The following is a 22,059-nucleotide window of genomic DNA, read 5'->3' as shown; positions in this document are numbered from 1 at the left end:
TGATTTGACAATGGGAACGCTTAATTAATGATATATTTCTCGGGAAGAATTTCAACCGACCATCAAGTTGCTCTTATGCTGATGCAAGTCGTATGGGTGAGCAACCGGCTGTGCAACGCTAGTACATGGTATGTGCACGAATACATTTAATTACTTAACACCTGCATATGAACTATACGTGTTTTTATTGACAATTTAACTAGTTTAATTGACACGTTACGTAGTGCTATTGACGCTAATCACATAATAGCGTCATAAAGGCTGATCACTCACATAGTGGGAATTCCCTTTCGCCAGTGCTACAGTAATATCACCACATTAAAGGCTCGTCGGCTATTTCAAATACATTGTAGCTACTGTTCAGTTCATTTAACTGTCCGTTTTATGACCCCAGTGAAGATGACAGACTATCAAGGAGATGCTGCGAAGAGTCCACTGGAACTCTTTGAAAAACTTACAGAACAGGGTGATAAAGTCAGGAGCCTAAAATCGGCTAAAGCTGAGAAGGTAGGTGCCCATCAACCCAAATATAACAAATAAAACATTAACCGATGACTTCGTGTGTCTATTCCATTGTCATGTTCAATGATTGCTGATAGTGTAATAAGAACGACCAAGTGCGCGAGTGGTTAGCAGGTGCGCCTCACTATTCTGTTCTCTGGGGTTCCCGTGCCTGTGTGGGTTTTCTGTGGGTACTCCGGGGTCCTCTCACCTTCAAAATCCTACATGCTATGTTAAATGAAGACTAAATGTCCGTGCCATCAGGGCTGGTGGGTCAGCCCAATACAAGTAATGGGTCAAATTGTGACGGGGCTTTGGAACCAAACCAGGATACAATTTCTGAAGCACACGTTTCAGTATTGGGAAATGACGTATGACGCCTCAGTGTCTCAGACGTGGTTCAATTGTCGGCGGAATTAAAGGTACAGTGTGTGCCATATAGTACCATCTAGTGCGAACCTAATAGAATGCAGTGCCTTTATTTTTTGTTGGTATCCAAAGTTTTTAGGATTGATGACCTCTTTTTATTTATTTTTTCTTCTCCTGTAACAAAATTGTTTGATTTAGAAGTGCACTTGGCACTTCATAGACCAAAAATTTGGCAAAATTCCATTCTAGTGATTATTTTCATGCGGAAAATGTAAGAATCCGACTGCAAAAAAAAAAAACCCCAATAACGCTTATCCAATCCAAAAACTGTCACCCAGCTCATGACAATCAAGGTTTTGGCCACCAAGGGGTGGGGGGGGGGGGGGGGGGTGAGCAAAGCTTCAAGTGTTCAGAAGGCTACATCTGGCCATCACCACCAAATAGTCATTCAAGCAGCTAAAGAGATCATATACATGCGTCTAAATACAATAAGTAACATACAATATGTATTATATATTATGGCTACAATACTATTTTTGTTCGTTGGATTATTGATGTGAATATTGTTTCTCTAGGCTGAAATTGATGCTGCGGTCCAGTTATTGGTCAAATTGAAAGTGGACTACAAAAAGGTGACGGGCCAAGACTACAAAGCAGGATGTCCGCCGTCCAAAAATTCACTTAGCTCAGAAAACGGTCTGGCAGCAGATGGCAACAATGATGAGGGTGATGATGAAGTTAACCCCTGGAGTGTCTCCACCAACAACGCGAAAGGCGTCGATTATGACAAACTGATTGGTGAGATCAAATTAGCTTCTCCTGTTGGAAAAAAAAAGTGGACTGGGTTGTTCAAAAGCATAGTAGGGTCACACTTTAAAAGAAAAAGAAATGTGATAAAAATGTCATACAATTGTGACAAAATTGTAATAATAATGTAATAAACAGCATCGTATCATATTGCACTTCAGTAAAAAGCAATTTGGCAGTCACATTGCATCTCTTCTAATGTACAACCTTTCTCATAGTAGTTTCTCTATCATGGATTATTCCCACAACGCTGTCTTCCTTGTTTTAGTGCGCTTTGGCAGCAGTAAAATCGACCAAGAGCTGGTGGACAGAATAGAGAAAGTGACAGGGCAAAAACCTCACCACTTTCTTCGTCGAGGAATCTTCTTTTCACACAGGTTAGGTCATGTCGATAGACCTGATCAATCCATTGAGGGAAAATTCAAGGCAATTTTGAGGAGAATCGGTGAGGATTCGTCTGCTGTGCTGAATTTACAGAGACATGCATCAAGTGCTCGACACGTATGAGAAGCACAAGTCCTTCTTCTTGTACACTGGCAGAGGTCCATCATCACAAGCCATGCACGTTGGCCACCTCATCCCCTTTATCTTCACCAAGTGAGTTGAGCAGCTCAATTCAGCCAAGACTGAGTCGGAAAGCACGAGTGGAGATCCGCATTCGACTCTCTCGACAATCCAGTTGTTCTCTCGTTGAAAATCACTTCACTGCACTTTGAAGATCATCCAAGTGGTAAGTAACATCCTTGTTGCAGATGGCTGCAAGACGTGTTCGACATCCCCCTGGTGGTCCAAATGACGGACGATGAGAAGTACCTGTGGAAAGACCTGACGCTGGAGCAGTGCCACCAGTTCGCCGTGGAGAACGCCAAGGACATCATCGCCTGCGGTTTCGACGTCAACAAGACCTTCATCTTCTCCGACCTCGACTACATGGGGTTGGTAACTAGTGACTGGCGGCCATCTTGTCTCAGCATGTCCAAGCCACAGGAGTTCTGTATTTAGTTTTTCTCTTGTATCCACAGTGCGTCACCGCAATTCTACCGGAATGTAGTGAAGATCCAAAAGCATGTGACGTTCAACCAGGTCAAAGGCATCTTTGGCTTCACAGATAGCGACTGCATTGGTAAGGCAACTAAATGCACCTCACTAAATGTTAATTACAAGCAACACAACCCGAATTGGCACGTCGGTCTGAACTCACCGTAGTTTATTACACAAACTATACGGACGATGGTAATTTACCGTCTAACAGAAGTTTGATCGTCAGGATGGGCATTGATCGCTTCAAGAAGAGATCAATCAATCCAACCCACTGAATTCTTAATCAAGAATCGATGATTTGATGACCTTTTCCTTCTGTAGTTGCCGGCAATAACCGTCTAAAGGTTTCCATCATCATGGCTGTCTGCATCTGCTCTACCCAGGAAAGATCAGCTTCCCGGCCATCCAGGCGGCCCCTTCCTTCAGTAACTCTTTCCCACACATCTTTGGGGACAAAAAGGACATTCAGTGTCTCATCCCCTGTGCCATAGACCAGGTCAGTGTTTACAGAAACCGTCAGCAAATATAAGAGCATGAGTTGTGGCCGCGGATCTTTCATCCAAGTTCCACACATCGAGGCAGCCAGACACGTTTTGAGCTATGTGATAGGACACTGTTAGTGCACTCCACCGCCAAAGGTTCTCCACCCATACTCCTCCAGTTATTGTGTCATTTGGAAAAAAAAAAAAAAATACCACTATTTTCCAGCCAATGTGACAATGTAATTTGAGATGGGCACTTTACCCTATTTTGCTGGTCCAGCGATCCTGGGCAACCTTCCGTCATCCTCCCTCCGTCCTCACTCATACAATAATCGTCCTTATCCTTTGTATTTAGAAATCCTAGCCATCAGCATGGTGCATGGCTACCGAGAGACATACAACACAGCCAACTTAACCGGCCGGATTGATAGTGAAATGTATGTCCGTTGGCACTTTATTTTCTCTGACTGTACACTAGGTGGCAGTGTTGCTATAAAGGCACAGTTGAGAAGAAAGCCTCCCAACAACACATCCCTAAACCCGGTTAGGGACGATTAAAGGGACGGGCAAAAACCCACTTCCGTCAGTGTTTAATTTGTCCTTTAAAATAAAAAAAAAAACGAAAAACCTTCTCCTCCTTCATCCTCCATCCCAAAAATGGGCACTGGGACTGAATGCCCATCTGTGCATATACGTAAATCACAATCACTTGCTGCTCATTTGATCCTTTCTGATATATAATAGTGTAATGGTAAGTAACAATGCATCAGTTTTAGCTAGCACCTTTCTGCACTTTCAAAGACCGTCCAGGGCCAAGTTCATGTCCTCCTCAGCATTTGGCTTAACGTAATTATCCATACTGTGAGTTTTATAACTGTCAAAGTCCAGTCATATTGTCTTGAAATATCTTTATCTTTGCGTTTATTGTTGTCTCATACATAAGCCCTAACCTGAAGTTACATCCATTGTACACAGCATGAACAGTTATCGAACAAAGTAAAGTTTTTAGTTTTGAGCTGTCATGTGATCTGTTACCGGACAGAGCTCACATTGCAGCATTTTGAGCACCGTATCTTTATTTAAAATTCCGCCAGGTTTTAAGGATAAGCAACCATCTGATCAGTTGGTAGACTTATCTAAACTTGCTCTGACTCCCTCAATCCTGCAATGTTTACCCTTTTAATGGCATGTTAAGATGGCTGGTATAAAATAAACTGCAAGGATTCCCAGTGCAGGACTTTATCGTCGTATCCTGTGCAAAAGGCCATTTTCATCAAGAAGATATAAAAACCAGGTGGCCCTCAATGACTGAAACAAAATTCTCTTTTTAGCCATTTTTGCTTTCACAGCTGACGGCCTAATACTGTGGGGCCTTGAGATATGAGTGACCCGAATTACTTACGTTTTTCGAGATGCAAGCTGTCATTGGGACCGATTTTTCTTCCTCAACCTGCAAGCAAAAATTTGAGATAAGAAAGTGTATGCTGGCAGTAAACTCATTTGAAATAATTTCACAACAAGCAGCTGTTTGACAGATGGTGTACAATTCTTAAAAACGGAAATATCAAGCTGTTTATTGCAAAGAACAAATTCTGTTGTATTGCTGCAGCTTCGAAACTTGTGACCACATCAGTATGTCTGTATTATATTGCCCCCCCCCGGGCCTCCAGGTGGTCAAGGTGCACACACCAAAAGGAGCTGCACAAGGTCTCGAACGGGAGAAAAAAAATGGACAAAACTGTTTCTTTTCTTTAATACTTTTACGTGTTATTTAATAACGTTATTATTGTATGTTTTTATAAAGTACAATATTAGAGAGCGCCATTTTTTTGTATCTCAAGGCAATGCTGTATTTGTATGACGATGACATTGTATTGCGCAACTCCCCTCGCCTGTGCAGGACCCTTACTTCCGAATGACCCGCGACGTGGCCCCACGGATCGGCTACCCCAAGCCGGCCCTGTTGCACTCCACTTTCTTCCCCGCCCTGCAGGGGGCCCAGACCAAGATGAGTGCCAGCGATGCCAATTCGTCCATCTTTCTCACAGACACGGCCAAACAGATTAAGAACAAGGTCCGACTTTCGTCTCTCTTGTTGTTTTAAGGTGGATCCCCCAAATACTGTCGTGCAAATAATTTTCGGTAAACATAACATATTGCACGAGATATAATTTTTCGTGAGCGTTTTAGGATTACTAGTAATCCATATGTATATACAGTACGTATATGCTTATACGTCTGTAGGTACAGTACTATATGCTTATACATGTACTGTACACATATATGTATACTGTTGATTACAGTCAAATACCTTTTGGATGACGAATGCTCACAGATCAACAAGTATGCATTTTCCGGGGGGAAAGACACGGTGGAGGAGCACCGGAAGTATGGGGGCAACGTAGACGTGGACGTCTCCTTCATGTACTTGACCTTCTTCTTGGAAGACGACGAGAAGCTGGAGAAGATCAGACAGGTGAGAGTCAACACGACACGGATTGATAACCAAAAATCTTGATCTCCATTTTCTGTGTCCTTTCTTGGACTTGCCACTCATGTTGTGCTTAGGACTACACAAGCGGCGCTCTTCTAACAGGAGAACTGAAGAAGACATTGATCGAAACCCTGCAACCAATCATCGCCGAGCATCAGGAGCGACGCAAGCAAGTTACGGACGAGACAGTCAAGCGGTTTATGACACCCCGGCCTTTGAATTTTAACGTCTAGCTCACTTGATGAAAGAATAAAAAAAAACTGCATCTTGATCAAAACTCATGTCATTGTAAGGGGAAAGGAACACAGAGTGGTTTCTATCTGGGCTTGGGAAAACGTGCCCACACTACATCTCCATGTTCAATTTAAAACTGGAAAAGGTGGCTATAAAGTGTTCACTGAAGTAACCGCTCACTCAACTTTGTTTTTAATGGGACAGTACAGTATTGTTGTATTATTTATAAAACCTAGAAAATGTTTGAGCATTGGGTTCACCCAAAATCAAATCTCACTTAATTCTTTTTTGGGTGTGCTGTAGATCAATGTCTGGCTTTTTTTCTCGGGCACTGAATCATCTAATCAATGGGATTTAGTTCAACAATGTAGGTAGGTCTGTATTGTTTTGTTGACGTTAATGGTTATGCAATGACACTGTATGGAGAAAAAAAACGGACGCATCAACAAGTGTCAGGATTTACATTTAACGACAAAACAATTGTGATCATAGACATTTGAATACACCACCGCAGGAAAACAGCTTTAAATGATTATAATAAAGATGGCAGAAATGCACTTGCCTAGTTATTACTGTGCACAGGTTGCGCTTTTCTGGGGCACTTGCGATAATGGCGAGTAAGTAGTTTGACCCTCTGGTGGAGTTTGGGATTAAACTGGCACAATGTGTGTAAAATATTGGTCGATTGATAAATACATGGTGTAATTCAAATTAATGATAATTTTAAAAAATGTTAACATTTTACATATATGTACACTGCATGTAAATTTAAGGCCCATATTGATTTGATGTACAGTTATTTTTTTTTATAAATTACAATACTTCAATAAATCTGTATTCTTTATTTTAAATTCACACTGGACAAGCCTCACCAAAAATATTTTTGTCACTTTAAACAGTCTTTACAACATTATTCACATTAAAAAAAAGAAAAATGTATGACTTTTTTCTAATCATTTATTGAAAAAATTACAACTTCATTTTTTTATAATAGAACCGTATTAGCAAAGTGTCACTTATTTCTGGTATTACTGTATTGTCTAACTTAATTTTAGCTATTTTCAACATTTTCTGACAAAATTAAGATTTTATTGACTTGAAATTATCTTAAATAATATATCTACAGATTTACTGCACCTTTTCTTAAAATGTTATTCTTGCAATATTGCAAATTCTCATAAATCTAACCGTCCAACTTGAGACTTGTTCTTGCAATTTGTCTTTCTTATTTTTATGAAAGTTACAATGTCTTTCCTGCATTTTCTAAACACGTTTTTCCCCAACTTAAAATTCAGACTACTTATTTGCATTAATTTGTGTTTTATTATCAATTATAACATATTATAATTTATAATAAATTATATATATGTTTTGTAATATATATACAGTATATATAAATTATATATATATATATTTATATAAAATTATAATTATAAAATATAACGTAATCGTGATATAATTACAACTCATCTTGTAATACTCTGGCGAGTCTGTTTTTTTCTCATAAACTTTAATCCCTGAATATTTCATTTACATTGCTCGCTTTACTATTTGGAATGTTACACTTTCATTAAATTCCCATTCTCGGCTCTACAGCATAACATACTGAGCTGCTGCAAGCATGACTTGATTCAAAGTTCAGGTTCACAGCCAGTGAGCTTTGCCAAAACCCGGTGACCTTTAAATATTTATTCTAACACCGTCCCAGTGAACCATTTGCACATAAGAAAACTGTGAGACAGAAAGATTGACCCAGCTGGATTAAGACTAGGACACTCCCCAAACATTTCATAAGGTACACTCATCGTACAGGCTTACCGTGGTCTGGAACTGCACTGCATCACAATGGACTGTCCCCATCTATAATAAAAGATGAAAAGATATGACTTATTTCAGTCAAGTGTTTTAAGTAATAGTAGTAGTAGCAGACATGGGGCAATATAAAATTCTGACATAACTGTGTGAAAAAAAGTTGGGCTATCGCAGTATTAAAATGACAGCGCTAAACTGTCTTTTTAAAACTATTTGGGTGAGTAAAACATTTTTTTTCCATTTAACATTTGTTAGGATTATGTAAGGTCCTGACCTCAATGCGATACACATGCTGTAGCATACCCTCGAGAGAGCTGTACGTAAATAAAATAATAATTGAAAGTTTGAATGATCCAAAATTCATGCGTCTGTTGTCTGACATTAATAAAGTTGATGAATAGCACATCAGCGTTGATCTTGATGGAAAACGCATGTTCTGTCCAGTCCGAGACAGACAAGACCAAGACTTTTGGGACTCAAGCCCCCCGAGAAAAGGCCTTAAAAATGAGACTGGTCTCAGGTGTTACAATACTTGATTCTAAAAATGTTTATCAAACAGAATTAAAAGGCTTTTTTTTTATCTTCACTCGATGATCTATCGCTATAGAAATACTGTATGTCTAAAACAGTGCTAGGAAGCACTTCTGCTTTGCTTGTTTATATAACCCATCCATTGTACAGGTGTGGCATACCATATCATATCCAGGTGCTGATTAGACTGCATGAATATTCCACAAACTCTTAAATGTGTGTGCGTGTGTTGTATGTAAATGTCACCACCGCAACCAACGTGAGCTGTGTGTGTGTCGTATGTAAATGTCACCACTGCAACCAACGTGAGCACCCTGTGTAGGTGCGTCCGTGCGCGCGCGCGGTCGTTGCGCGTTAATGTCACCACTGCAACCAACGTGAGCACCCAGTGTGTACCCACATTTGAACCCGTGCCGAACATTTTAGCGCTCATCCTGCTCTGATGACGTCCGCCACGATAACAATGTTGATTCTAGGCCGGCACTTGTGATTCGAAGCCGAGCGGACGCTGCTCGCCATCGGCAACCAATGCGAGCGAGGGGCGGCCGGTGCGGGCCAGGGGAGTTGTCTTGCTCCCGGACACACGATTGGACCGCCTTGAAAAGGGCAAACACGCGTCCGCGTTTCCAATCCCGGCGTCCTCCCTCCCCTTGAGATACAGAAATAGAAAAGGTTTAGTGGAGGGCAAAATAAAACGTTTCGTCCACGTTGTTAGCCCCGAAAGACTTTTTTTCCCCCAAGCGGAGCTCCAGCATCACTGCGACGGGGCAAAACTAGCTTAGCTGGAGGAGGGGAGATATTGTCTGTCAATCGCTCGAGTTCAGCCGGAAATACAATTTGTAGCGAAAGTAAAAGCAGTTCGGTCGTTTCAACGTCGATTTATTGTGACAATTTGAACAAGTTGAACCTTTGAGGGAATGGCACTCGACTTCGCCGCGGGCTGCGTGGGAGGTAAGAAAGAAAGCAGTGGCGACGGGCGGCTAGCCAAAGTGTGCCACTGCCGCTAGCCTTGCCACGCGAGCCAGATTCACAGCTTTATGCTAACCCTGCTAGCTTTGCTTTAAATCTACATCCAAATGTTCTTTTCATACGTCGAGACATTATTAAACCAAGTTAATAATAATGGAAATTTGAGCTCAATAGCCAAGAAAGGTTCATATTACGTCAATGACTCATCACGTTGCATTCCAAGACTGTCACTCAACAGGAGTGGTTCTTCAGTTTTGTCACATATTTATTGCATTGTGCAATTATCATTGAATGATTGTCAATCGGTGTGGGGAGACGGTACGGTAAGCACTGACGCAAGCACTGCACCGTCACTTTTCGGTATTCTCAAATTTGCAGATTAAAAAAAACGTATTTGCAAATTTTGTGCTCAGCCCAAAGGAATAGCCATCTGTTGGTGTCTTTCGTGCCAACGGATTGTTTTAATGAGTTATATATACATATATACACCTGTATATATGTAATAATAGCATTATATATATATATATATATATATATATATATATAATATATATATAGAGAGAGAGATAGATAGATAGATAGATAAAATAATAATAGCAGTGCGCATCTCTCCCCCAAAAAGGATACATTTCTCAATATATCTACATATATTTTATACTGGACCAATTTGACTCATTTTTTAATGGTTTCAAATTGCATTTAGTGACAGTTAACTGTCAACTCAAATGCTTGTTGACAAATAAACACTATTAGAGACTAAAGATGAATGATATTGAATTGTGTGTGGGGGGTTTTCATTGTGTTTCCAGGTGCTGCTGGTGTTTTGGTTGGACATCCGTTCGACACAGTGAAGGTGGGTGTGTCGTCCGTAGCATACAAGAACATGCATTGACATCATAAACCAATTTTAATGTTTGTTTTGTAAAATCGTTTCAATTTAGATCTTCAAAAACACCGATTGTCCTGGGTAACTAGTAAAGACAGATGTGGTGACCTCGTTTATCTACTTCCACTATGGTTGTAGGCAGGAGAGCTCAGGACACTATTGTAGAAGAAAGTGAATTTAAACAGGGTTGGACAATTAATCCATTTGATCAGTTTATTAGTTTATTTTTTAGGACAATTTAGTGGTGATTCTTTTTCAGAAGTAACTCAGAGAGGGGGCCGAGTTAATGAGTGTGAACGCTCCATTCAAATGAATGAGAGCGAGCTCTCAAAGTGACTGGAGCCGGCGAGGTGCGCGCCGCTCATGAACATTTTTACCACAAGCTTCAATATTTCATCCACTGATACATATGCAATTGTAAATGTGATTAAGTATTGTTACACAACCTATGTGTAATTTTATATCTTCGTGGCAGCTGGCTGTCTCGCTTTCTTTTTTTGTCTCTATGAGAGCTTCTGTCCATTTGAACATCTGTAATTTGCCACGTTGCCACTTGGTGCGATTGCGATTCATATTCTGAATCGCAGCAAAACCAGTGGCAGAGACTCGCCCGTTTGTGGAATTTTGTGACAGAACCCTGCCCATTGCAAGTGTGCAATGGAGGCTCGCACAGTTGAGTTGATTCTGCCCCAAATTGATTTGGTTCCTGTTGTCAAGGAGAAGCAAACGGAGGGCAGGACAAGTTAAATGAAGCCGGGGCAGAGCGAGCCCAGGCCTTTCTGGAGCCTGGAACGGAAAAGCACCTTAAGGCCCAATGCAACTGATGTGGCAGAAAGAAGGGCAACAAGTTTCTGCAACTAGTTGTGATGAGTGGCTGGCCGTCTACAGCTACTTTTGTTGGAATTCCAATTTTGAATCGCGGACGAATGGGGTCTTCTTCGTGACTTCATTCTACATTCTTGCTAAAGTCAACCTCAATGCCATCTGTGAAACTATGATAAATAAGTTCATTTAATAATTAAGATAAATATGTCTTCATGGGTGTGGCCTTTTTTGAAGCAAATTAGTGAAGTTGGAGCAGGTATCTTTTTTTTATTTTCTGTGAATTGGACGTTGCAGTTTGAGTGGCGTTCCCAATGTGCTTTTCCTGACTTTCCATTTTTCTGGAATTTCACATTAGTCACAAGCTGCCAAAGGATGCGCCGAAACTATATTTCACATTGGACATGGCTTTGGCCAGAGCACAAACATGTGGAATAGGTGAATTTTGCAGCGGATACCCCCCCCCCCACACCCCCTAATAAATCCACAGTTCGGTGCGAGGTGAATAATGGCAGATCGGTTTGACCCCACAAAATCCATGAATTCGGTGAATGAAGAAAGTGAAGCAAGTTCAACTTCTGCAAAAACACATACAGTATTTGAATTCCTGTTTGTGGCTGGATGACGCGGCAGCGCTCTTGGCGTCTGGCTCTTTCCTGTGTACTTTGCTGTGAACATGTATGCTTGGGGTGGGGGGTTGCTGGAGGAGGAGGGCGGGGGCTGTCTTTAACAGCAACAGTGTCACTGTGTTGTAGATGAGAGAGAGAAATAAACAACCTCTCGACGGAATTGGGACCTAGTAAGTAAAGTCCAGGTCTTTCTTTCTCTCCCTCTATGTCAGGGGTGTCCAAACTTTTTCCTCCGAGGGTCTCGCGCAGAAAAGTGGAATGATGCAAGGGCCACTTTGACATACCGGTACTTCAATTTGAATTCATTCGATGCACTAAAACCCATCCATCAACCATTGTATTTTAATTTCTTTTAAATGTAAGCAGTATGTTAGTTCATTTGTACTGCTAGTTCTGCAAACATGACAGTTTTCTTTCAAAAGCGATAGGGCAAATTGTTTCAGCTTTTTCAGGAGCTGGCCCACATCCAGAAGCAAAATAAGAGCAACTGTAGTAAAAAACCTTTAAAGCAATGTTTACGTGAGGATCATTCATGTGATAGGTTTACAAATCAGACTGCGTTATAGAAAGTGGATTCAACAATTTTTGCTTCTGAAATTGAATTCTTAATTCGCCAGTAGTATTCTTTAAAGAAATGTTCCTCTTATTTTAGTTGTTAAAAAGCTCTACAAAACCAGTTGACGGCGCATTTAAAATTCCTTTATGGTAGCGTGAAGAAAACGCACACGTAATTAACACATTCATATACGGGCTACTGGTGGCTACAATTCACATCGTTATTCAACGCACAGACTGGTTAGCCAGTTAATACCCAGCCAATTCTACATTCTCATTCATTGACACCCACATCACTCACCAGGCTAGGCCCCTCTTTTAAAGCATCACTCATCGATACCACAGAGAAAAACGTGATGATGGCAACACCAAGATGACAAAAACACTGCGCCTGTGCCTCACATGCACCGTTTTGTGTGGAATGCTAAATCAATTTTTAGTGGATTAATTGGTGTATAGTTGATCTAAATAAATATTTGATGGCTTCAACGCAATAAATAATATATTCAGTATTTGCCGCGGGCCTTTAAAAACACACACACACAACAGCACAAAGCCACTCATATCTCCCGGGCCGTAGTTTGGACACCCCTGCGTTTTGTCCTGTCTTGAGATGTACACAACTTGTTATAAATAAATAACAAACAAGAAAAAAACACGCATCTACACACACCCCAAAAAAAATCCTAATTTTGCACGTATGCAATAGTTTTTTTTATCCTGTTTGCTTGCTTGTTTTCCCTTGAGCACTGGTTTACATTGTGATGTGTCATCATGATAATGATGCTTACACGAGTCGGTTTGGTCCTCAGGTGCGGCTTCAGGTTCAAAATGCGGACAAGCCTCTCTACCGTGGCACATTACATTGCTTCCAGTCCATTGTGCGCCAGGAGTCGGTAAGCTTGACTCGAAATTTCATCCCAGCCCTCGACTTTGCCTCTAGGCCACCCGCGCTGCTGATTAGGGTGTCCGGTTACAATGTGACAAGCCACGTCAGCTTGCACGCTGGAGACATCCAGTGTGAGAGGGCATTGAGGTTAAAAAGCAGTGGAAGTGTCTCTTCTCCGGACACCACTGGAACCTCTTTTCTTCAGGGGGCTAATTTAAGTTTTGGACATCACACGAGGCTCAAAGCTCCGCGTGGAGTCGGCTCAGGCCCTATACATTGGAACTATGTTAACATTCAAATTATGTTTGGTCACAACTAAGGAGCGGCGTTATGATACATCCACTTGATCAAATATGTGGATTTAAAAACAAAAATGCATTTATTAACCAGCACTCAGTGAACAGTATTGGTCATGTCTAAAATATTTTTTTTGTTGGTCTCATGGTTAACTCCTTCACTCCCAAAGACATATTTGTCTTTTCACACTCCGCACGTTCAACCCCAGATACTTTCTAAAACAGTCTAAAAAAAGACTTGGAGTAAAAAGAATGGGTTTTGGGGATAAATCAACATTTTCTTGAAAAAAATAAGTATCTGGGGTTGAACGTGTGGCGTGTGAAAAGACAAAAATGTCTTAGGGAGTGAATGAGTTTTAACATAGAAGAAGAATATGAACCGGATCAATTGCATAGGCTGATTAGACTCAAAGACAAATAGTTTTAATAGTCTAATCTAATGCGATGGTTCTCAAGCTCTTCACACCACTTCAAAAAGTGCGCAGGAGTTCCCCTCATGTTCATCATAACAAGCCAGACATTTTAATCCTAAAGTAGGGCTGCATAAGTTTGAAAGAATGTACTTTTTATGATTTAAAAAAAAAAAAGAATGTTGGCCATGATTTTGAAACTTGGAAAGCAAATAATGGAGTATTGTGGCAATTAAAAAAAAAAAACATGGTACTTGCTGTAAAAAGTTCAAGAACCACTGTATTAGAAGCAAGAGTTCTTATTTTAGGCAAATTTGGTCACGAGAGATGCCAACAAGTTAAAATAGCGTAAAGATGTTCTTACCGGGTTGAGGCCACCTTGAATGTCAACCAGCTGCCATTGTTCCGCAGACGTTGGGTCTGTACAAAGGCCTGGGCTCTCCGATGATGGGCCTCACCTTCATCAACGCCATCGTGTTCGGCGTGCAGGGCAACGCCATGCGCAAGCTGGGCCGCGACACGCCTCTGAACCAGTTCCTGGCGGGCGCCTCGGCGGGCGCCATCCAGTGCGTCATCTGCTGCCCCATGGAGCTGGCCAAAACTCGCATGCAGATGCAAGGCACAGGGGAGAAGAAGTCCAAGAGGAAAATGTACAAGAACTCTCTGGACTGCCTGCTGAGGATCTACAACAAGGAAGGCATCCGGGGCATCAACCGCGGCATGGTGACCACGCTCATCCGCGAGACCCCGGGCTTTGGCGTCTACTTCCTGGCGTACGACGTGCTGACGCGCCACCTGGGCTGCGAGCCGGAGGATCCCTACCTGATCCCCAAGCTGCTGTTCGCCGGCGGCATGTCAGGCATCGCCTCCTGGATCTCCACCTATCCCGTGGACGTCATCAAGTCCCGACTGCAGGCGGACGGCGTGGGCGGCGTGCACCGCTACGACGGCATCGTCGACTGCGTGCGAAAGAGCGTGCGCAAGGAGGGCTGGAGGGTGTTCACCCGCGGCCTCACTTCCACGCTGCTCCGGGCCTTTCCGGTCAACGCCACCACCTTTGCCACCGTGACACTCTTCCTGCTGTACATGCGCAAGGACGACGAGTGCATCCTGACGGGCCCCGACCCGCAGGTGGCGCCCATGCAGCCGCTGCAGCCGCAGGCGCAGGCCAGCAGCATCTGAGCTCAGCCACGCCAAGCAGGAAGTCATTATCACTACAAATCAGACAGGTGTAATATTTAAGAATTATCGGTGAGTCAGATAAAACTGCATTTGTACATATATAGTCTGTTTTGTATTCTTTTTTTTTTAATGCTCATTCAAGAATAGAGCCCCAATGTGGTTACAGGACTTACCGGTACTCTGATGCAGAGTATTATGTGAAACGGCTGCTTTGTTCTCATGTCCGCCGCCTTTGCTGTTCAATCTTTAATCAGACTTAATTCGCAGTGTCAAACTACCAGATTGTTTTTGTCTCGCTCCACACTACACTTTTTTGTTATTTTTGGGTTAACAAAGGTGGGTGAGTCAAGTGAAACCTAAGTTCCCAATCTTAGGTTTTAAGAAAAAACTCAAGACGTAATGGGCACCCCTGGTAAACATTCAAACACACATCATAACTGTTCCGCTTGATAAAAAGGACTTTTCAAATTCATGTTCTAACCGAACCAGGAAACGTGACAGATTAAACAATATTAATTGATTTCCGACTTACTTTATTTCTGCCAGTTACTGGAAAAACACGAAGGTCATGACTTGAGACTCCCACCTCTGACGGTTCCAAATATGGAAACACTTACTGTACATACATGAAAATATGACATTTGTGTTCTGCGCTTACAGCCATGTCATTTTTGTTGTCTTTTTCTAATACCTCCTTTTGAACCCCCGAAGGCAAAAACGATCTGGTCCTGACTGAATTTCATAGGAAATGAGTGACTCGGCTTCCGAATTAACCAACTGTTGAGAAAAAAAATGGTTGGAGCGATGCTGTTACCAACTTGTGTTTGCTGCAATAGTGTTTCAAAAGTGTATTTGCATTCGTCAAAATGGTGGAATTGCGATTTAGGTAACTGTATTAAGTCATTGTACGGAGCAAGCTGACTTTCTCATTGCAGTCAAGTCCAGTTTCTGCTCACTTCTTCCATCACCGGTACCCTTCCTGTGTGATCATGCCCCAATCAAAAATCCAGAGAAAAGGAAACAAAAATCCTGATGAAGCCTAGTCTAAGTTTTGTTTTTGGAGGATGCACCTGACAATGCTAGACTATCATCATCCCACTGCAGTGTAAATTAGAAACCAAACGGTCGATGCTGAGAATGTGTAATGGCAGTCTTGAATGTCTCTCAAAAAAAAAAAAAAAAGTTATTTTCTGATCGAACCCAAAGGATTGCAAGGCATGTGTCGAAGCAGGGTGCTGGTGTTAAATGAAACACATCTCTGAAAGTCTGACTTATTTTTCTACTCTTCTCTCACTAGATTATTTATGCCCATTTTGAATACAAAATCTGTTACAATGTCATATGTGCTGAAATGCTGTTATATGTGTCATTGATTGCCAATAAAAGGCACGTTCTTGTTGAATGGATGGGGTTTTTTTGGGGGGGTGTCATGACTTTATCACGAGATTGTGTGTTATATATACAGTGCGGCCTTGAGACACATTTAATTTGTTATGTGACCACACTTTTTATCTCAAAACCCTTATCTTAAATCAACAGAAATGCAACGTTGAGAGTACGTTACAGCTACAAAAATGAAAATCATTTTTTTTAAGAACAAATGCACTCAACTGTATTGCACTGTAAATAGAACCGCCATATTTTCGGTCCACATAACCTGCAAACACAGAAATTGTGAGCACAAATCATGACCGTACCTCATGTATTGTCCTTGTTCTTCTTTGGTGTCTATTAGCAGTTGACAAAACAGCATAGTGTCACATTACAGCCACCAACTAATACAGTATTGTCCTTTCGCTTCAAGGAAACCAATGTGAATTGACGGTGGCGGAACGAGGGTATGAAGTGATCATGTATCGTTAATTTTTGCTTGTAAGTACAAAATAATCAAACAAGTGACCGATTGTAAGGAACTCCTACCTCAAGGCACCACTGTATGCATACAATAATGTTGCAATTAGAGACAACTGAGCAACAACTAAACTGACAACTATTTAGATAATTGTTTAGAGCCTGTAACTGAGATTCATGGGGAAAATCATCATCAGCTTAATCGATTAAAAAAAAAACAACCTCATGATATGTAGTCATAAAATGAATCACCTGTAAGTGACGTAGTTAACTGGAGCGCAATTGGGCAGGGTTCCACTGGACAAGGAAATTGTGTCGGTCATTACAACGGTTAGTCGGTTTATGAAATGGTCCAATGAGAGGATAGACAGACAGATTCCAGTTACTTGACGAGCAAGGCAACGTGTCAGAAAACAATACATGGCATGAAATGTGGCTGTGCAGTACATGATTTGAATGAGAAATCAAGACTGCCATCTGGTGGACAAAAATAATACAGAAAAAGTCGCTTCACTGTAGTCTATCACTTACCAAGCGAAAATAATAATACATTTCTAATTGCAGGACATATTTGTTTAAAAGCTTAAAATACCAAATGGATTTTGTCCCACGTCACGATTGTGTCCCACGTTTCTTAACAACAAAATCTTTTATATTTTTTATTTAAGTCTGAATTGTGGCAAAAGTTCAAGGAGGGCGGATATTTTCGCAAGGCATTGTATGTATTGATTTAAACCCGTGTTATTTCATATCGGAGTAATAGTTTTTTTCGGGAAATACAGCAGGATTTATTTCTGATCATTATGTTGGCTTGGACAGCAACATCTACATGCAACAAAATCTAATTACAATAACCCAGTAAAACAGTGATATAATCCAATACATAAATGGCATTAAAAAAATCTGTTTTTATTAGTCTTTTGACATTGATTGAAACTTACATTGTAATATACATATATATAGATATTACATATTTATATATATATATATAAACATAATAATTTTTTGACCAATATTCACATTTTAATGCCACATGTTGAGTTCCTATCAGCACAAGCTGCTCCCAACATTTTAAAAAGTTCCATAAAATAAATAGTATGCCTGTTACTGAACTAAATGAAGTAAGAAGTTTGTTGTGCAAATGTTTTGAGCTTATATCCTGATGACGCTCGAGGTGCAAACGACCGCTCACTCTATGAGTAAGAAAGCAACAGCTGTCGGAAAATAAAGACAAAGAAAATATCCAAGTAATTAGATCTTGAGAGTGTGCGTCACCGTCTCAGGGACATTTCCTGATTTGTCCACAAGGAAGGAGTCACAGTTGTAACGCAGGAAGCGGAAAACCTTCTCGGCCCTCGCTCTACTCATGCCGCCTCCACGCTCCAGGCTTTCCACTGAGCTGAACACATAAAACGGCACAGTTTAAGACACCGACAACTAGAGTAGGATAACTACATTGTTGTTGTTTGTTGCTACTTTTTAAATGTATTTGAATGATCTGCATTTAACCTGTTGACGAGCTGGGCAATGGATCCGAAGCGGCGGCTCATGTTGAGCGCATGGACGTAGTTGACGGCGGGCAGGCTCAAATAAAACTGAAGGTCCTGCTGCTCGTGCTGCCCGCTCAGCTCCGTAGAGGGCGGGGCAATAGCCTGCCCCTTGCGCCGTTCCAGTTGCGCCAGCTCGACCAGCAAGGTGGCACTTTGTTGGGGTCCATCGCTCCACAGCAGCCGCACGCCGGACCGCACCAGCGCCGACAGGGTAGTGTCGTAGCAGCGCGTGCGCTGGAAGGGACGAGACACCTCACCTGGGACGCAGAATCATTGTCGGACTGTTATGGTCACGGGGGCACCTCGAAACAGTCAAAGTACAGCGTATGAATGATTTTATTATTTTTCTTATATGTCTTTGGTAAAATATGACATCACATTGTTTGATAGTAGGTGTTTTTGCCTCAAGATGTGTGATGTGAACCATAAAAAAAAAATACACTTGTGAGGCTGACCTGGCTTGGTTCTGTCCTTCTCCACAATCAAACAAACGCGCTCAAAGCGCTCCTGCACGCTTCCCAGTTTCTCCGCCAACCGCTTGCGGTTGTGCAGGAACGCCAGATCTGACTGGGCATGCCTCTCCACGGCCATGCGAACGCTGACAATGAAGTAGCTGCTGTCCAGCGAGCACACGTGGACGGCGGCGCCATGACGTTGCCGTAAGCTGGTCACAAGTTCCACGCCGCCGGAGAGGCAGCGACCGTCCACCAGGATGCACACCGGAGTCTCTGTGATGGACGGGACCACTCCGACAGAATCTGGGATGCAGGATGTAGGGTCCTAGAAGGGACAGCGGTTACTAGAGTAGGCAGCTATTCACATTAATCTTAATGTCACAGTTGTGCATTAGCCACTACAATGAACCCTTATGGGTGATGCCATCCACTGCCATTATGTTTTTTTTCAAGCCTTGAGACTAATAAAAAAAATCCTGATATAGGTTATTATTATTTGTGCATCAGAGAGTTAAATGCGGACCTAGTCGTGCCACGTACAGCAAAAATCCACGAGTAATTGATGTCACCCCTAAAAAGATACTGTACTTTCTTGTATTTGTCAATACATGCCACATAATGGCACCAAAGCTGTTCTATGGACTGAGCAACCCCCCCCCCCCAAAAAAACCCAAAAAGTTCTTCAGCAAATTATGGAGGATAAGTGAAAAAATATTGAATATTTTGGTGAGTAGTTAGCAGCTATGTAGCTATCATGTACAAAGCCTCTTTTATAGGCTGTACATGCACCTGTAATAATACACACTCATTTTGACGTGTTTATATAAGACACCAGACTCTATATGTTGTATATGCTATTTAAGGACTGCCGTCGCATGTCTGGTTGGATGCAATCTGCAGTTTGTGAGCTGTGTCATGACATTAAAGAAAAATATTGTCAAGATGACAATCATTTCAAAAAACTAAATTGATGCTCCAGATCATTACTCGCTCCGGCATATAAATCACCTTTTTCAGGGAAATTTATTTTTGGAAAAACTGGGACCAAGAATAGTCGAGCTTGGATTCGAAACTTGAACCCGGTCAGTTATTGCACCTTTCGGTACCGTATTAGTGAATATTTGTTGTGGCACAGGCTGCATGCTGAAGAAGAAGTGGCTGTAATGCACCAGACATATTTGCCAACTGCCAAAGAATGTATTGGGAGAAGAAAAAGTCAAATGTAGTCATGGCAACTAATGTGTGACATACTAATACTAATGTGATTCGTTTGCTGCTCCAACAAGGATTTACTATTTATGAGACAAAAGGTGTCATAACCGACAATTATTCTACAGCTTAATGTGATGCGAGAGTCTCGTTAAGGGAAGCAACATTAAACTAAGGAAAAAGTTTCCGTGGTTAGAAAGGGAAGTTTCGAATGCCACCGGAGATCGTTCGATTGGACAATGGTGATTTTGGTTTGCGAGCCCGAGCTCTAATTTTAATTTCTACATGGTGCATCAACGTATTTAAAGCAAACAAAAAAATATATATATATCATCTAAAACATACGGTAATTGGATTTTCTTTTGTTTCAGGGTGTTTATTCCGTACCTGCGGCTCTGTCTTAGATGCATCAGATAACTCGGCCGTCTGAAAATCCAGCTGGTCCGACAGGGCATGTTCATTTTCTATCCTCTGACGACTCCTGCAGGAGGAAGCAAGCATTACCTGACGTGTTCATGATCGGATGCTTCCTGTCGAATGCAATAATGCTCCGTGAGCGTTTCGCTCCACCCGTGACCCTTGTGAGGATAAAGCGGATCGGGAAAATGGATGGATGGATTAATTGTAGCAGAGCAGATAAGCCCTTCCATCCACTACCCCATAATCGACAAAACGTTTGCCGATGTAATGGTTGTAGCGAAGCATATGCGCCCGTCCCCCGATTTCAGATGTTACCTCTCTGGTTGGAGTTCTTCCCTCAGCCCCCTGCTGAGCAATGACCCCTTGGGTGTGATGGTTGAAGAAAGGGAAGAGGATGATTTCTGTTGGGGCGGAAGCTTGACAGGCTTCGGGGGTTCCGAAACATCTGCCCCTTCCTCCTCTTCGCTTGAATCAACCAAGCGGCGAACACGACTAAACTTGCTTCTCGGCTCTGCCCGACTCGCCAAAGCGTCGGCTTTTGCTCGGGCTTTGTGCAAGAAGACGCGGCGTCGCGTGGCGTATTGCCTCCTCCCGTCCACGAACGAGTCCTCCGGCATCAGCTCCACGGCTTCTTCTGCGCTCTCCTCTTCCTCCTCCTCCTCCTCCTCCTCTTGGCTTCCCACCACAAAACTATCCTCTTTGTAGGTTTCGTCCTGCTCGGGCACCTGCAAACAAAAGTGGAGGCTGATTTTTTTACGCACGGGTGAAAGTTTGCCCCACGTGACAGCAACAGAAATACGCTCAATGTCAGTCTTGCACCATGAAGTTGAAAAACATTTCCTGTAGTGAACCAAAATATGCTGAAATTACGATATTGTGAATGTTTTTCTTATATCGTTTTTCTCAGAAGATGGTCATACGACATTTGGATAATTTGATGCCAACAATTGCTATGAGGACAAATGAGCAGTATGCAACCGTTGTTCTTTGTGCGACGTAGTACAAGATGGATCTAGACTGAGCCTTCGTATCTTTGTAAAGACACAAGTGTTGACACATCTCTTCTCTTGGATGCCACGAGACAATACCTGAGAGAAGATATCGGTGTTATGAAGTTGTTGGTGGGACATTTTGAACCTTCCAGGGACAGCCGGGCTTCTCACAGACTTTAAGTATATCCCGCACATCTCAGAGTCTAATAGAAGAGAAGAGACGGGAGCGTCAGAGTGGATACCAAAGTGATAAGACAAGCTTCTAAATCATTGGAGATTTGGCCAAACACATTGGAATGAACTGAAATGGCAAATGAGGGCCGCTTCGGAAAAACTGGAAAAAAAATGGCACTGATGTGCGTTTATTTTTATCAATTTACACAGTGTTTTGTCAGATTAACCCTTTGATGGACATCCTATCATGTTATTAGGTTACAGGGGGCATGACGGGGTTAAATTAAACTAAAAAATCCTGCTTGACCAGTGAGTTGCTTTACATCTACAGGTTTAAGGAAATCAAATTTAAAGAGGAAATACGGTCTTATGTGACATTGACTCTTTAATGCGTGCATGTCCAGCTCCGGTCCTGGAGTGCCGCGGTCCTGCCTGTTTTTCATCTCTCCGGGCTGCAACACACCTGATTCAGATCATCAGCTCATCAGCCAGGTGTGAC

The 22,059-nt window shown here is 42.0% G+C and overlaps 3 protein-coding genes and 1 long non-coding RNA gene across 10 annotated transcripts in view; 2 read left to right on the top strand and 2 right to left on the bottom strand.

Annotated features, from left to right (window-relative positions):
* LOC127614881 (mitochondrial basic amino acids transporter) overlaps positions 1–16,311 on the top strand; it is a 207,282-nt gene extending 190,971 nt beyond the window's left edge. Inside the window, exons 1-4 of one of the 2 annotated variants that reach the window (XM_052086326.1) lie at positions 8,834–9,222; positions 10,050–10,093; positions 12,945–13,028; positions 14,139–16,311. In XM_052086326.1, the coding sequence (XP_051942286.1) occupies positions 9,189–9,222; positions 10,050–10,093; positions 12,945–13,028; positions 14,139–14,909 (933 nt within the window). In that variant the 5' untranslated portion in view covers positions 8,834–9,188 and the 3' untranslated portion in view covers positions 14,910–16,311. Of the gene's footprint in view, positions 1–8,833; positions 9,223–10,049; positions 10,094–12,377; positions 13,029–14,138 lie in introns of those variants that run through there. The other variant, XM_052086327.1, reaches the window with a different exon arrangement.
* On the top strand, positions 42–6,485 carry LOC127614867 (tryptophan--tRNA ligase, cytoplasmic). 2 transcript variants are annotated; one of them, XM_052086308.1, is made up of 11 exons: positions 42–128; positions 395–507; positions 1,446–1,668; positions 1,946–2,054; positions 2,155–2,274; positions 2,430–2,612; positions 2,700–2,800; positions 3,102–3,214; positions 5,101–5,274; positions 5,536–5,676; positions 5,769–6,485. In XM_052086308.1, exons 2-11 carry the CDS (start codon positions 400–402, stop codon positions 5,925–5,927), a joined length of 1,431 nt encoding a protein of 476 aa, XP_051942268.1. In that variant the 5' UTR covers positions 42–128; positions 395–399; the 3' UTR covers positions 5,928–6,485. The 2 variants fall into 2 exon arrangements, with proteins under 2 accessions (XP_051942268.1, XP_051942267.1); XM_052086307.1 differs by having other exon boundaries at positions 72–96.
* On the bottom strand, positions 1,556–5,653 carry LOC127614904 (uncharacterized). Its single transcript, XR_007966738.1, has 3 exons — positions 5,512–5,653; positions 4,603–4,650; positions 1,556–1,689 (listed from the first exon to the last, which is right to left on the bottom strand). It is a non-coding gene; the product is annotated as an uncharacterized LOC127614904 (long non-coding RNA).
* A 1,342-nt stretch (positions 16,312–17,653) lies between the features above and the next one.
* Positions 17,654–22,059, bottom strand: part of fancm (FA complementation group M) — a 37,413-nt gene continuing 33,007 nt past the window's right edge. For all 5 annotated transcript variants that reach the window (XM_052086263.1, XM_052086266.1, XM_052086264.1 and 2 more), the window contains exons 19-24: positions 21,483–21,589; positions 20,710–21,119; positions 20,362–20,455; positions 18,766–19,090; positions 18,270–18,567; positions 17,654–18,159 (exon numbers count right to left, since the gene is read on the bottom strand). In XM_052086263.1, coding sequence (XP_051942223.1) covers positions 18,012–18,159; positions 18,270–18,567; positions 18,766–19,090; positions 20,362–20,455; positions 20,710–21,119; positions 21,483–21,589 — 1,382 coding nt within the window. In that variant the 3' untranslated portion in view covers positions 17,654–18,011. The remainder of the gene's footprint in view (positions 18,160–18,269; positions 18,568–18,765; positions 19,091–20,361; positions 20,456–20,709; positions 21,120–21,482; positions 21,590–22,059) is intronic.

The sequence above is a fragment of the Hippocampus zosterae genome, chromosome 14, assembly GCF_025434085.1.
Source record: "Hippocampus zosterae strain Florida chromosome 14, ASM2543408v3, whole genome shotgun sequence".
Taxonomy (NCBI): domain Eukaryota; kingdom Metazoa; phylum Chordata; class Actinopteri; order Syngnathiformes; family Syngnathidae; genus Hippocampus; species Hippocampus zosterae.
This window is presented reverse-complemented; position numbering and strand designations above follow the sequence as displayed.